The 15,852-nt window shown below is 43.3% G+C and overlaps 1 protein-coding gene across 1 annotated transcript; it reads right to left on the reverse strand.

Moving 5' to 3' along the window:
• Window positions 1–3,643: 3,643 nt before the first annotated feature.
• Window positions 3,644–15,794, reverse strand: abcg5 (ATP-binding cassette, sub-family G (WHITE), member 5). Its single transcript, XM_024388203.2, has 13 exons — window positions 15,500–15,794; window positions 14,671–14,792; window positions 11,288–11,424; window positions 9,642–9,740; window positions 9,368–9,500; window positions 8,428–8,567; window positions 8,166–8,295; window positions 7,855–8,068; window positions 7,396–7,601; window positions 6,035–6,173; window positions 5,364–5,549; window positions 5,043–5,155; window positions 3,644–4,828 (listed from the first exon to the last, which is right to left on the reverse strand). The coding sequence occupies exons 1-13, from the start codon at window positions 15,673–15,675 to the stop codon at window positions 4,644–4,646; spliced, it is 1,980 nt and encodes a 659-aa protein (XP_024243971.2). The 5' UTR covers window positions 15,676–15,794; the 3' UTR covers window positions 3,644–4,643.
• Window positions 15,795–15,852: the final 58 nt, after the last annotated feature.

The following is a 15,852-nucleotide window of genomic DNA, read 5'->3' on the forward strand; positions in this document are numbered from 1 at the left end:
AAGTTTGTTCGCCACATGCACGGGATACAACGGGTGTAAAACAGTACTGTGAAATTCTTACCTTGAGAGCTCTGTCCCAACAATTCAGTAATAGTGTTAATGATATAGATAAGAGAAAATAGGAGGGAAAAACATAAAAAAAATGTGAATATAGAGAGGTCGGAGCCAGTACCTTATTCAGTGTGCAGGGGTACTGGAGTGGTTGAGGTAGGTTTATACATAAAAAGTGACTGGTAGTAGGATATACATGTAAACAGGGCTGAAAAGTGACTGGTAGTGGGAATATATAAATACTTATGGTAATATAGTAATATATACATATAAACAGGAGTAATAGTGAACAGTAGCAGGAATGGCGCAGCGGTCACTGGCGCTGTGTGTGTGTGTGTGTGTGTGTGTGTTTGTGTGTGTGTGTGTGTGTGTGTGTGTGTGTGTGTGTGTGTGTGTGTGTCAGTGGGTAGAGACCTGTGAATGGGCATAGAGTCAGTGTGGATAGTCTGTGAGAGAGAGAAAGCAGTAGTTGTCAGCCATCTTATGGCCAGGGAATAGAAGTTGTATAGGAGTTGGTCTGAGCCTTGATGAACTAGCACAGGCTGCCGGACGGCAGCATGGAGAACGGTCCATGTCTGGGGTGGCTGGGGTCTTTGGCAATTTTTTGGGGCCTTTCTCACACACCGCCTGTCATGTACGTCCTGTATGGCTAGGAGCTCGCTCCCCAAGGACGCACTGGGCCGTCTGCATCACCCACTGTAGGGCCTTCCGGTTGAGGGCAGTGCAGTTGACATACCAAGTGGTGATAGAACCAGTCAGGATACTATCGATGGTGCAGCTGTAAAGGTTCCTGAGGATCTGAGGGACCATGCCAAATTGCGGCCCTGTTTGACGTGGATGGGGGTGTGCACCCCACGTAGTCCACGATCAGCTCCTTGGTCTTACTGTATCTGTTATTTTAATATGATACACTTGATCTCACTCTACTTCCCAGGTTCTCCCCCAATTAATGATGTTGACATTGGGACTCTGCATGCTAAAAACCCTCTAGATCTGTGGAAGAAAGTGTTCACGGTCGTTTTTCCTCCTGAGGTAATTTCTGCACTATGGACAAACACCCTCTCATTCACACATACACTCACTACTGCACACCCACACACAATCACGTTACAATGTGTGTGATGCTAATCCATTACTCCTGTCTTGCACCAGTGAGCACCACAGAGAGCTGAAGAACCCAGCCAAGGACCTACAGTACAGTGAACTACAGATTGTCTCCATGAGGGCCCAGAAAGACACGGTATGAACCTTGTCTCAACTCCAATGGCCCCTGTTAGCCTGGTGGTCCAGTCTGTTTGTGCTTTAGCCAACTTTCTGTGTTTGTTATGCTGCATTTACACAGGCAGCCCAATTCTGATCTTTTGCCCAATTATTGACAGAAGAGCTGATCTGATCGGTCAAAGGAGCAATTAAAGTGGAAAAAGATCAGAAAATGATCAACCTGTGTAAACGCAGCCCTAGGGTTAGAAGAGTTGGCTACAGCACACACTGTATGGGACCAGTCAAGGTCCATGGAGATTGTCAATTGAGCCAAACGATATATCGGTTCACCAATATTATAATTTTGTCCCCCAAATAATTGTATCAGACCACAAAAAACATATCGGTCGGGCTGTAATTGTCAAGATGATCATGTTCTTCTAATCTAGCTCAACCATCTCTACTTGTCTTCTAGTAACCCCAGTTACATTGCATTGTGGTTGCCCTGTAATAATCCATGTGTAATTGTCTGATTATAACTGTTTTAATGTGCAACGATAACCCTTGGAATGGCTGCAGCCAGATACACATGTGGCGCTTGAACTAAAATAACCTCTGGTGTGTTTCTGGCTCCAGCCAAGTGTCCACATGATGTTTTATTTATTGTCCCTCACCTGATTCAGCTCAGATAATACTCCTATTGGACAGGGATCATATGGTGGGTGGAGTCAGCCAATAGGAGTTGAGAGACTAGGGTACTGACTCCATGTCAATATAGAGAATGTGAATACTAAAGACTCAAACACGTGCCTTGATAGTCTAGAAATCCAGACAGAGCCATTAGCTGGAACTTGGTTCAGATGTACCCTTGATAGATGGATTTTTACGAGGTCAGAATTCCGTTCTGGCCCGGGTCACACTGAGCTTATATGTTTTTACCAGCACTACTGATTGAGTCTTTGTAATAAATGTCATACATGGCATGTGTCAAGTTTATCACCTAAATGAATCTGTGTCAGTTGGACCCTGAGCTCAGCATCCAGAACAGCGTTCTCTTATACCAGGTAACATCGTTTGACAGTCTTCTTGCATGGTATTGTTAGGTTCTGAACAAGCTGAGTAAAAACTCAACCGGACAACTAGAAAAAGCTCAAACCAAGTTTATTAACCCACTGGGTCATACAGCTGCAAAGACAAGACACGGTTACACAAGCACATATTTTTATAACCTTATAATAGGTGTGGTCAACCCCTTATCTAGACAACCAATATATCTCTGTTGCTAGGCAGGAATCGAATTGGTTCCTCTCACTGATGTAGCCACAGCGCTGCCTGTTACTTCAACCTTTGTGGGCGTGGAATGTACGTGTGAGATAATACTGCAGCAGGAGAGACATTGTGGTGGGCCTCTCTGGCCCCCCTCCAGAGATTTCTTCTCAATGTATCTATTGATTTGACCATGAGACGCATTCCTTACTCCTCCCCATTTCCGCAGCCTGCCTTGTCAGAGACTAACAAATGCCTTTCACCTCTCTTCTCAGAAACATGGAACAGAATATGAAGCTTCTACTCTCAGTAACTTTCCATATTCTTAGTCCAATCTATCTTTCATTGATTCCAACATATATACTTTCTTTATACAGTCATGAATGTGTTCTAGTATGGTACAGCTCAGCGTTCAACACCATAGTGCCCACAAAGCTCATCACTAAGCTAAGGACACTGGGACTAAACACATCCCTCTGCAACTGGATCCTGGACTTCCTGTTTGTTTTTACAATGCTGCTACTCACTGTTTTACATCTATGCATAGTCACTTTACCCATACCTACATGTACAAATTACCTTGAGTAACCTGTACCCCCGCACATTAACTCGGTACCAGTACCCCCTGTATATAGCCTCGTTGTTATTTTGTGTTACTTTTTAAAAATTATAATTTTTTGTTTATTTGGTAAATATTTTCTTAACTATTTATTGAACTGCAATGTTGGTTAAGAGCTTATAAGTAACCATTTCACGGCATATTCAGCACATGTGACAAATAGTTTGATTCGATTTGAATTAGTACATTTCAAGCTAGAGTCTAACAGTATCCTTACATGGTTTTAACACTATACAATCTATACAATTGTGTGAAAACCATTTAGGATGAAGCCAAAACAATGATAACATTGTCGCCCCTTTCTTGTCTAAAGAAACTGGACCAGTACAAGAGGAACGTGTCCAAGTCTTAGAACTGGACCCCTAACTTAGACTCATCACCTCTCAGCCAATGAGAACATCACAACAGAATGTTCTGGAGCTTAGACAGACTTTACCCTCTACTTCAGACTTGGCAGACACCTGTACGGTCATTTAATATACCCAGAGAAATGCTCTGATTACGATGTACTGTAGAACTTACTATTTAATACATGTTTCATATCAAATGTATTAGATTCAAACATTGATTTTCCTATTCACATACACAGCACAACAGTTTGTATTGTAAGTATGTTCATTAGAAACATTGATTTTCCTATTCACATACACAGCACAACAGTTTGTATTGTAAGTATGTTCATTAGAAACATTGATTTTCCTATTCACATACACAGCACAACAGTTTGTATTGTAAGTATGTTCATTAGAAACATTGATTTTCCTATTCACATACACAGCACAACAGTTTGTATTGTAAGTATGTTCATTAGAAACATTTATTTAGAAAAATACATTTACTTGGCATTTTTACAACAATATGGAGATCCAACACATCCCATCTTACTGGCATGTCACTTTCTGCAAACGTAGAAAACACAGATATCCAACAATACACCTTATTTCTAAAGTAAAAACAGTATTACAGTAGTATTACTTCTTTTCAGTGTGTCAGAGAATCATTCACTAGATTTGTTGCCATACCGACATCACACCAATCACTTTCTTTGCTCATGACACTCCTAGTAAATGTGATAGTCCAACTCAAGAACCACGTCCATGGCTGTCTTTACAGGGCAGACTTTACCACAGAAGTCCAGTATTCAATAACAGCAGAAATGCCCCAAATGGGCAGGGAATATAACTCCATTCCTTATTTGTGTTTCTTACTTTCAATTAGACAGTTTGAAGACAGATGGAAGGGGATGAACTACATAGAAAGTGGTGGACCAAGGGTTCGAATCCCTGCTATTGGGGAATGTACCTTCATTGGCCTGTCTACCTGCTTTATATAGCAAGCTACGTGACTCACTCTCTGTAAGAGCGAACCATTTTCGTGAATGTGGTGGTGTACCTAATAAACTGGCCACTGAGTGTATGTGGTATATTGCGCAGGTTTTGCTTACAGTACCACTAGACCAAACTACAGCACTCCCACACCCCTTTCTGTCTCCATGTTGGTGTCTGTTTCAGTGTTGGACGAGGCAGTCTCTGATCTTGTAGCTGATGACTCCCAGCAGCACCAGGGCAGGCAGGAAGGAGTAGAGCAGGAGGAAGTCCAGAGTGTAGCGGTCCAGGGCTCCTGGGTAACCCTGGTCTATGATGTCATCTCCATCTGTCAGACAGGCGCCTGGCAAAGGTATACTGCCTGTATCTGCATAGAACATAGACAGAAGTAATCAACCCCAGACTCATTGTAAAAATCAGCCGATATACAGTACTCATGAGTCTTGACATTGGCTTTTTAGAGCAACCTGATAGGGATGTTCCAAACTGTTACAATGCACTGATCACAGAATCTCCTGATTCATTTGGACACTGGTATCACTAGCTTTGTTAACTGGAGAAAGATTTGGTATGAGTCTTACTGCATGTGAAGTTGAGGCCATGGAACTCTGTGACGATGAGCAGCTCACATCCGTACTTCTGAAAGGTTAGGTAGCTGAGCCACTGGAACACCACAGGCATCTGCTGGTAACTCCTATGGAGGGAGAAAAACAGAACAGGACCATTAGTTACATTATGGTCCATAGTTTACAACTTTGAGAGTGGTTATGGGAGCCAATGCACAAACACATAACTTCACCAGTACCAATCATTTACAAAATGAATTGTTAGAGGGAATTGTTAAAGGATATGACAATTAGACACTGAAAACACAAGTCCATATTTCCTAGTAGTGGTCTGACCTGAGGAATCCGGAGCCCACCATGATTCCAGCTACGTTGAGCAGCGCCACTCCTGTGTTGACCATGTTGGGGTCCTGCACCACTCCCATCAGCACCAGGGTCAGCAGCTCACCCACCAGATGGGGCACCAGGATCACCGCCGAGAAAGACAGGAACCTCCACATCTCTGGGTTCATCCCCACCGTCCTGAGAGAGAGTGACACACCCATGCATGGACACACAGTCACCTGTGAGAGACTATGAATGCAAATCTACAGTGGGGAGAACAAGTATTTGATACATTGCCGATTTAGCAGGTTTTCCTACTTACAAAGCATGTAGAGGTCTGTAATTTTTTATCATAGGTACACTTCAACTGTGAGAGATGGAATCTAAAACAAATCTCTCTCTCTCTCTCTCTCTCTCTCTCTCTCTCTCTCTCTCTCTCTCTCTCTCTCTCTCTCTCTCTCTCTCTCTCTCTCTCTCTCTCTCTCTCTCTCTCTCTCTCTCTCTCTCTCTCTCTCTCTCTCTCTCTCTCTCTCTCTCTCTCTCTCTCTCTCTCTCTCTCTCTCTCTCTCTCTCTCACTCTCTCTCTCTCTCTCACTCTCACTCACTCACTCACACACACTCACTCACTCACTCACTCACTCACTCACTCACTCACTCACTCACTCACTCACTCACTCACTCACCAGTACAGGAAGGAGGAAAAGATGAACACGCTGATGATGCTGAAGGGGAGGATGTGGAAGATGTAGGCCAAGAACATCTGCCACTTTTGGTAGAGGCCATCCTTACTCTCCTGGTCAGCCATGGCCCTCAGAGCAGGAACTAGAGATGACAACATCATTAGGGCAGTGGTGATTATGATATGAACACAACCCCTGCTATTGCATCCAGGTAAATATTCCAAAGATTCCTTGAATTGTTTTACCATTAAACTATTACACTGATTGTATTCGTTTCTCTTGTATAATGTCATTTCAGCACAGAGATGTGTGTGCTAAAAGTAGCTTTGCCTATGGGCTACTAAATATCCCAAAGTTCAAGACAGATAAACGTTATAAACCCACTGCCGCTATCTACAGCTGTTTCGGTGCTTATTGACTTGTGGTTGCCCTTAAGTCGCTTGGCCTAGTCCCTTATCTCCTTCTATATCCCTTATCGCTACTCTGTGAGATAGGGGATGGAAGGAGACGGGGTAAAATAGGAGGGTTCATTGAACTTTCCATTGAGATCTGGAGAAAAGTTCCTAGTCAGGGTCCTCTCACCAAATAAGGTCCAAGAGACTTACTGAGTGATTATCTACTACTCTAGAGCCAGCAAACATAGTGCACTATTACAGGGAATAGGGTGCCATTTCAGACATGGACCATGCAGGAACAGCAAGTTAACTCACACAGAGTTAACTCACACAGAGTTAACTCACACAGAGTTAACTCACACAGAGCTACAGCGTTCAGCATGTCAGTGTAAGAAACAGCAAGTTAACTCACACAGAGTTAACTCACACAGAGCTACAGCGTTCAGCATGTCAGTGTAAGAAACAGCAAGTTAACTCACACAGAGTTAACTCACACAGAGTTAACTCACACAGAGCTACAGCGTTCAGCATGTCAGTGTAAGAAACAGCAAGTTAATTCACACAGAGTTAACTCACACAGAGTTAACTCACACAGAGTTAACTCACACAGAGCTACAGCGTTCAGCATGTCAGTGTAAGAAACAACAAGTTAACTCACACAGAGCTACAGCGTTCAGCATGTCAGTGTAAGAAACAACAAGTTAACTCACACAGAGCTACAGCGTTCAGCATGTCAGTGTAAGAAACAACAAGTTAACTCACACAGAGCTACAGCGTTCAGCATGTCAGTGTAAGAAACAACAAGTTAACTCACACAGAGCTACAGCGTCCATATGTCAGTGTAAGAAACAACAATCTGACTCACACAGAGCTACAGCGTTCAGTATGTCAGTGTAAGAAACAACAAGTTAACTCACACAGAGCTACAGCGTTCAGCATGTCAGTGTAAGAATCAACAAGCTAACTCACACAGAGCTACAGCGTTCAGCATGCCAGTGTAAGGCGACGCCCCCATTGCTTGGTAGATGATGCCAATCCGGTCCTGTACCGCTCCCTTGGTGATGTCATCATCCAGCCTCATGACAAAGAAGGCCACAAACAGGCCATAGATGAGGTTCTGTGACAGACGCATCAGGACACCCATCCTGTCTCGAGACAGGTTCCTCACAGTCCTCCTACAGAAAGAGAGAAAGGTTAGACCATTGTCTTCCTTCAGGTGGCGTCATTCTAACACGACACGCGTTGCCAGAAGCCAGATCAGTGCAGACAGCACTGGAGACGATAGAGGTCAGACAGGACTGAGTCCGACAGTAAATCAGGGGTAGTGGCATCATACTACCACGTCATAGGCTACTATACCCTTAGGAAAAAAACATAGACTTATTTTACCTTCATAATCAAACGCAGCACAGTAGTTTGACCTCTGACCTGAGAAGCACAGCCAGTTTGGCCAGGCCGCTGGGTGACTCTTTGCTCTTGAAGGGGATGCTGGGTTTGTCTGTTCGCTGGCAACTCTGCTCAATCTGTCTCAGCATGCTCTGATTGATCTCTGAGTCCTGATAGGACGAGGTGATCTTGTGCATGCGGCTGTAGGTGGTGGCCTCTCTCTCACTGCAGCGCGTGTCCACTGACGTCAGATCCACTGTTGGTCAATCCATTGGGCAGACCAGGTTCGAGGGTCAATAGAGAGATAGGGGTGGTACATGAAAACATTGTGTGAAGTTAATATATTACTGTACCATAGATATCAAAGGGGTTGCAGTATTCTGGACAGTTGTAGCCACATGCGCTGAAAAAGTCCACCATCTCTCCAGGCTGGCCACAGAACACCAGCTCGCCTTTACTCATTATGGCTATTCTACTGAAGACCTAGGAAACACACATAACAGAGAGTATAATGCATCAACAGACAAATCTCAGGGATGAAAATAATCTGTAAAATTGACATAATCACTGAACGTAAGGGAATAACACAAAGCAGCTTGGTTCTCTTTCCCTCACCCTGAAGAGTTCAGAGCGTGGCTGGTGGATGGTCACTATGACAATGCGGTCCCTTCTGGCCAGCTCAGACAGTAAAACAACAATCTGATTGGCCGTCATGCTGTCAAGGCCCGTGGTTGGCTCGTCCAGAAGGATGACCTCTGAAACGACATCACATGTCCCAAAGTAACACATCGGAATATTTAACATAGAAAAAACTTCCACATCAATTTTATTCTAACTTTTAAAAACAGAGTTGAACTTTTTTTAAATGGCACAGTCCCCCTCTAAGGGGCAACTCTTTGAGATAAGTGTGTTCTTTTCTGTTAATTTATCCAATTAGCACAATTAAAAGATTGCCTTTTTAAAAAGGATGAGTGGAATTAACAGATGCATTAATTGTGTGATGATTAATTCATTTCCTGGTTGATTGGCGAGGCAGCGGATGGGAACCCTTCATTAATGTGGCCTAGTGTTTGGGTGGAGAGTGCTCCCTCTAATCCGAATGAGGACTGAGACCCCCTCACCCCCTGTGGGTCCTCAGGCCCTGATAAACTCCACCTGGGACACCCCCACATGATTCACTCAGCTTAATACTGAGTGTGTAATAACCCTGTCTTTCATTACCGCCCCCCCCCACCTCTCCCAATCTCATCACCCCTCTGTCCATCCCTCTCTGTTTCTAGTCTATTATTAGTCACAGGTCTCATTGTTAGCCGCTCAGAAGTGGTTGAACTTTGTGATGATCAACTTTTTCCTTCGCCCAAGGTGACATACTCTTATTCTAACAAGGCACAGTATAATCCATGATATTGAAAATGTATTTTCTTGGTTTTGTAGAATAGCCTGTATTTTCCTACACATATTTTAGTAATGTATGTATGTGTTTAAGGGGTATTTACATGCTTGTCTCCTGAAATTCTGCACAGGCAATGACCAAAGACAGCTTCTTTGTACTCACTAGGGTCCTGAAGCAACTGCATGGCAATGGACACTCTCCTCCTCTCTCCCCCAGAGATCCCTGGGAAGATGCGTCCTCCGATCACACTGTGGGCCACTTGACCTAGACTCAGCTCTGCCATCACTGCCAACACCTGCAGGCCAGGCCAAGTGGTCAGGGGTCAACAACTTATCACAGTTGATACCAGATACCAGAAAATCAAAGATATCTTAATGTGTATCTGTTGTAGACCAGCCCTGGTCTAGAGGTTATCTATAGTCTGTACGATTCACACCTTCTTGTGGATGACGTCTGCTGAGTCTCGTCTCAGGGCCAACTGGGCTGTGTATGTCAGAGTCTCCTCCACTGTCAGGTAACTCAGCAGGTTGTCACTCTACAGAGGGAAGACAGAAAGCCAGGGATAAAGACAGATCGAAGGCATGAGATCAAAATATTAGTAGTCCATGTATTGTGTATGCACTGTATAGTGAACTCTATGTTTTCTACTCAGAGCACCATGTATCTTTTGTAAAATGGTCAACTGATGTCAAACAGTTGTAGCTGTTACCTACCTCTGCACAGACGTAGGGGACTGTCTGTTACCTACCTCTGCACAGACACAGGGGACTGTCTGTTACCTACCTCTGCACAGACATAGGGGACTGTCTGCTACCTACCTCTGCACAGACATAGGGGACTGTCTGTTACCTACCTCTGCACAGACATAGGGGACTGTCTGTTACCTACCTCTGCACAGACATAGGGGACTGTCTGTTACCTACCTCTGCACAGACATAGGGGACTGTCTGTTACCTACCTCTGCACAGACATAGGGACTGTCTGTTACCTACCTCTGCACAGACATAGGGACTGTCTGTTACCTACCTCTGCACAGACATAGGGGACTGTCTGTTACCTACCTCTGCACAGACATAGGGGACTGTCTGTTACCTACCTCTGCACAGACATAGGGGACTGTCTGTTACCTACCTCTGCACAGACATAGGGGACTGTCTGTTACCTACCTCTGCACAGACATAGGGGACTGTCTGTTACCTACCTCTGCACAGACATAGGGGACTGTCTGTTACCTACCTCTGCACAGACGTAGGGGACTGTCTGTTACCTACCTCTGCACAGACATAGGGGACTGTCTGTTACCTACCTCTGCACAGACGTAGGGGACTGTCCTAAGTGATCCGTGTTAAAGGTGAGGTGAACTGTGAGAGTTGTGTGTGTATGTATGGCAGCTGTATAATGCTGTCTCTCTCTTTCTGTTTACTGTGTGCCCCTAACATAGATTGAATGGTCTGAGCTTTAATGATTGACTGACAGCAGAGCCCTACTGGATTATGGAACTTTGATGTGCTCACGCACCATGGGTATGAGCGTGGATGCATGGGTGAGTGCGTGCGTGAATGAACTCTCCTGCTCCTCTTCTTAATTACTGTGCGATTTAATATCACCATCTCATCCAAGGCTTAGGAGGGAAATTTAATGACTGGATTAGTTTATGGCCCCGGTGAGCAGGGAGGATTTTATCTGCAGTAAAAGGAGAGATTATTTCAAAGGACTGGGTTCTAAACTCAGTGATTTAATTTAGCTGTGGATACACATGAACATCCCAGAGAAAGATTACTGTATGTAGAAACTATCTGTAACTCCTGTTAATTCCACCCTGGCTGACCACCCATCCCCTACTTGAAGTGAGTAGAGTTGATGGAGAGAGTGTATTTGTGGACTCTTATTTACCCAACGCCACATATTTCACCCACTCTCTCACTTTCTCATGCAGCAGTTTACGGACAAAGCTCAACGTCATGTCAGCCAGCTTGAACTTTATACTGCTAGCAAATATGATAAGCTAAGAACAATATTTATGGCGGTCTGTGAATAGTGAGTGAGAGGTGAGACAGTATTACTTTGTTTGTGTGTGTTTACCTGTAGCACATAGGAGAAACAATCCTGGTACTGCTCTCTTTTCAGCTTCCTCCCGTTGACAGACACATCTCCCAGAAGAATCCCTGAGTTCCCAATCCTCCCAGAGATAGCATCCAGGAGAGTGGTCTTCCCTGAGCCTGGCACACACAGAACGCAGCACAGGATGAGATAAATATGATTGTGCGGTAGTAGAATTACAGTATTTGACATAGATTGCATGGTAAGAGGAGGCATTGTACTATAAAATGTACTGTAGGCCTATGTCAGGTATAATTTGTGCATTTATGTTCCACTGTGGTAAATATTTTATGTTACTGATTATGTTAGAGGTCTCGGCACCCAGAAACAAATTACTCTGACAGTCTGGTCTCAGACCAAAACATATTATATGTTACTAAAATCTACGCCACTTCATTTAGTATAATATATGTTGCGTTATGTTACATTATTTGACACGTTTATTATGATTTACTGAACAAAAAATATAAATGCAATATGTAGTGTTGGTCCCATGTTTCATGAGCTGAAATAAAATATCCCAGAAATTGTCCATACGCACAAAAAGCTTGTTTCTCTCAAATATTAGTGAGCATTTCTCCTTTTCCAAGATAACCCATCCACCTGACAGGTGTGACATATCAAGAAGCTGATTAAACAGCATGATCATTACACACAGCATGATCATTACATAGGTGGACCGTGCTGGGGAAAATAAAAGGCCACTCTTAAATGTGCAGTTTTGTCACACAACACAATGCCACAGATGTCTACATTTTGAGGGAGCGTGCTGATATGCTGACTGCAGGAATGTCCACCAGAGCTGTTGCCAGATAATTCAATGTTCATTTCTCTACCATAAGCCACCTCCAAAGTGGTTTTAGAGAATTTGACAGCATGTCCAACCAGCCTCACAACTGCGTGTACCCACGCCAGCCCAGGACCTCCACATCCGGCTTCTTCACCTGCGGGATTGTCTGAGACCAGCCACCCGGACTGCTGATGAAACTGAGGAGTATTTCTGTCTGTAATAAAGCCCTAATTCTGATTGGCTGGGCCTATGCCCTCCCAGGCCCACCCATGGCTGCGCCCCTGCCCAGTCATGTGAAATCCATAGATTAGGGCCTAATGAATGTATTTCAATTCACTGATTTCCTTATATGAACTGTACCTCAGTAAAATCATTGACATTTTTCCATGTTATGTTTATATTTTTGTTCAGTATATATTATGTACGATAAGATGGTAGGTTACTTAAAGCTAAAATTAGAGGAGGGTGGTTGTGGGGTAGATGGGTGGGTGTACAACGCAAACGTCTAGCAACCCAAATGTTGTGAGTCAAATCTTATCACAGGCAACTTTAGCATTTTAGCACAAATTGCAATTTGTAACAAATCATCTGAATTGTAATTCGCAACATACAATATGTCTTACAATTCATATTATATTGTACGACTGCTATTACATTGGTAGGCCAATGTAACATAACCTAACATACATTGGCTTGTGAAAGTATTCACCCCCTTTGGCATTTTTCCTATTTTGTTGCCTTACAACCTGGAATTAAAATAGATTTTTTAGGGGGTTTGTATCATTTGATTTACACAACATGCCTACCACTTTGAAGATGCAAAATATTTTTTATTGTGAAACAAACAAGAAATAACACAAAAAAACTGAAAACTTGAGCGTGCTTAACTATTCACCAATTTGTAGAGCCACCTTTTGCAGCAATTACAGCTGCAAGTCTCTTGGGGTATGTCTCTATAATCTTGGCACATCTAGCCACTGGGATTTTTGCCCATTCTTCAATGCAAAACTGCTCCAGCTCCTTCAAGTTGGATGGGTTCTGCTGGTGTACTGCAATCTTTAAGTCATGTCACAGATTCTCAATTGGATTGATGTCTGGGCTTTGACTAGGCCATTCCCCTTAAACCACTCAAGTGTTGCTTTAGTAGTATGCTTAGGGTCATTGTCCTGATGGAAGGTGAACCTCGGTTCCAGTCTCATATCTCAGGTTTCCCTCAAGAACTTCCCTGTATTTAGCACCATCCATCATTCCTTCAATTCTGAATAGTTTCCCAGAACCTGCTGATGAAAACATTCCCAAAAACATCCCCCATGATGCTGCCACCACCATGCTTCACTGTGGGGATGTTGTGCTTGGGGTGATGAGAGGCGTTGGGTTTGTGCCAGACAGCATTTTCCTTGATGGTCAAAAAGCTTGATTTTAGTCTCATCTGACCAGAGTACCTTCTTGCATATGTTTGGGGAGTCTCCCACATGTCTTTTGGTGAACACCAAACGTGTTTGCTTATTTTTTCTTTAAGCAATGGCTTTTTTTCTGGACACTCTTCTGTAAAGCCCAGCTCTGTGGAGTGTACGACTTAAATTGGTCCTATGGACAGGACTCCAATCTCCGCTGTGGAGCTTTGCAGGTCCTTCATGGTTATCTTTGGTCTCTTTGTTGCCTCTCTGATTAATGCCCTCCTTGCCTGGTCCATAAGTTTAGGTGGGCGGCCCTCTCTTGGCAGGTTTGTTGTGTGGCCATAGTCTTTCAATTTTTATAATGGATTTAATTGTGCTCCATGGGGTGTTCAAAGTTTCTGATATTTTTTTATAACCCAACCCTGATCTGTACTTCTCCACAACTTTGTCCCTGACCTGTTTGGAGAACTCCTTGGTGCCGCTTTCTTGGTGGTGGCATTTGCTTAGTGGTGTTGCAGACTCTGGGGCCTAAATTTGACCTTTATTTAACTAGGCAAGTCAGTTAAGAACAAATTCTTATTTTCAATGCCGGCCTACAGTGGGTTAACTGCCTGTTCAGGGGCAGAATGACAGATTTGTACCTTGTCAGCTCGGGGGTTTGAACTTGCAACCTTCCGGTTACTAGTCCAATGCTCTTAACCACTAGGCTACCCTGCCGCCCTGTTTTAGCACCATACTGAGATCATGTGACAGATCATGTGACACTTAGATTGTACACAGGTGGACTTTATTTGACTAATTATGTGACTTCTGAAGGTAATTGGTTGCACCAGATATTATTGAGGGGCTTCATCGCAAAGGGGTGAATACATACGCACACATCACTTTACCATCTGTTTAAAAAAAAAAACATTTAACAAATCATTTCTTTCATTTCACTTCACCAATTTGGACGATTTTGTGTCTGTCCATTACCTGAAATCCAGATAAAAATCCATTTAAATGACAGGTTGTAATTTAACAAAATAGGAAAAACACCAATGGGGATGAATACTTTTGCAAGGCACTGTACCATACTAAACGGAGTGGCACAGATGTTAGTAGCATATAATACGTTTTGATCTGAGACCAGATTGACTGAGTATTTGGTTCTTCATTGGTGTGTTTGTGTTGCCCACCTGAGTTCCCCAGTATTCCCATGATCTGCCCACTGTTCACATGGAAGGAGACGCCATTGAGAATCTGTCTGGTCCATTTCTTTTTGAAGGTGGCGAGGTCCCACCAATGCCCCACGCGCTCACTGACAAGGGCGCATGCATGCACACACACAAAGTTGACTGAATCTGTGTTATGAGTATAATTGGCTCGTTCCACAAAATGTGTCCCTTTTGGACCCATTTAATATCATAAGTACAAATTGTGCACCAATAATGTATTTTAAAATATAATTTTATTATTAAATTAAGTACCTTTTAATATAGACCACATGGAACATTTAAGAAATAAGATTTTGAAATGAATAAAGGTGAATTATGGTTGATTAAAGATGCAATCACTTACTATAGTCATTTGAAATGGCAAAACATGTTTTTTATTAGGTTGAACATGTGCTCTTCGTTACAGAATGTAAAAATTAGGTGAAAACGACCCCAAACAAATCAAGTTAACACCACCCATTTCGTGGAACGACCCAATTCATGTAATGATCTGCACAGTAGATACAGAGATGCAGCTGCTCTGCTTTAGATGAGCAGACACAATGTTTCCATTTTTACCTCCCTGTTACTGTACCAGAATAGTATGTTCAAGTACAATATCTTGCCGCTTGATGCGATTACTGGTATAACAAGCCCTATCTTTTGTCGAGTAGGACCTAAATGTCATATTTAAAGGCACAATCCGTAAGATTGTTGTAACAGTTCATTCACAGTACCAAACAAAGGGACAGTGATATCATGCATCACATTCGTAACACATCTTTCCATCTTGTCAATAGCATTAGCTTACCTGACGCTGTAGGAGACGTGGCTAACGCTCAGGCAGCAGGAGGGTTGCGGTTGGTCAGAGGGTCCTGGTCCAGACCTCTTCACCACGCTCTTCTCCGACACAAACTTAAAAGATTCCTTAGACCTGCTCTCTGTCCCCTCTGGTGTTACTTCCATAGAGTAGGACCCATTCATCATGGTTTCCCAGCTCTGCTCATCCAAGCCACAAACATATGTTGTCTCTATGTGCGTCTTCTTTCTGTAGTCATCTGTTTGTGGCCATTCAGCATTACGTTGTGACAGTTGCGCCGGCACCATTAACACAGCGCTCTTATCAGTGGAACTTTGCTCTTGGGCTGTATAAAGAGAAAGGTA

Source organism: Oncorhynchus tshawytscha, linkage group LG25, assembly GCF_018296145.1.
Source record: "Oncorhynchus tshawytscha isolate Ot180627B linkage group LG25, Otsh_v2.0, whole genome shotgun sequence".
NCBI classification, from domain to species: domain Eukaryota; kingdom Metazoa; phylum Chordata; class Actinopteri; order Salmoniformes; family Salmonidae; genus Oncorhynchus; species Oncorhynchus tshawytscha.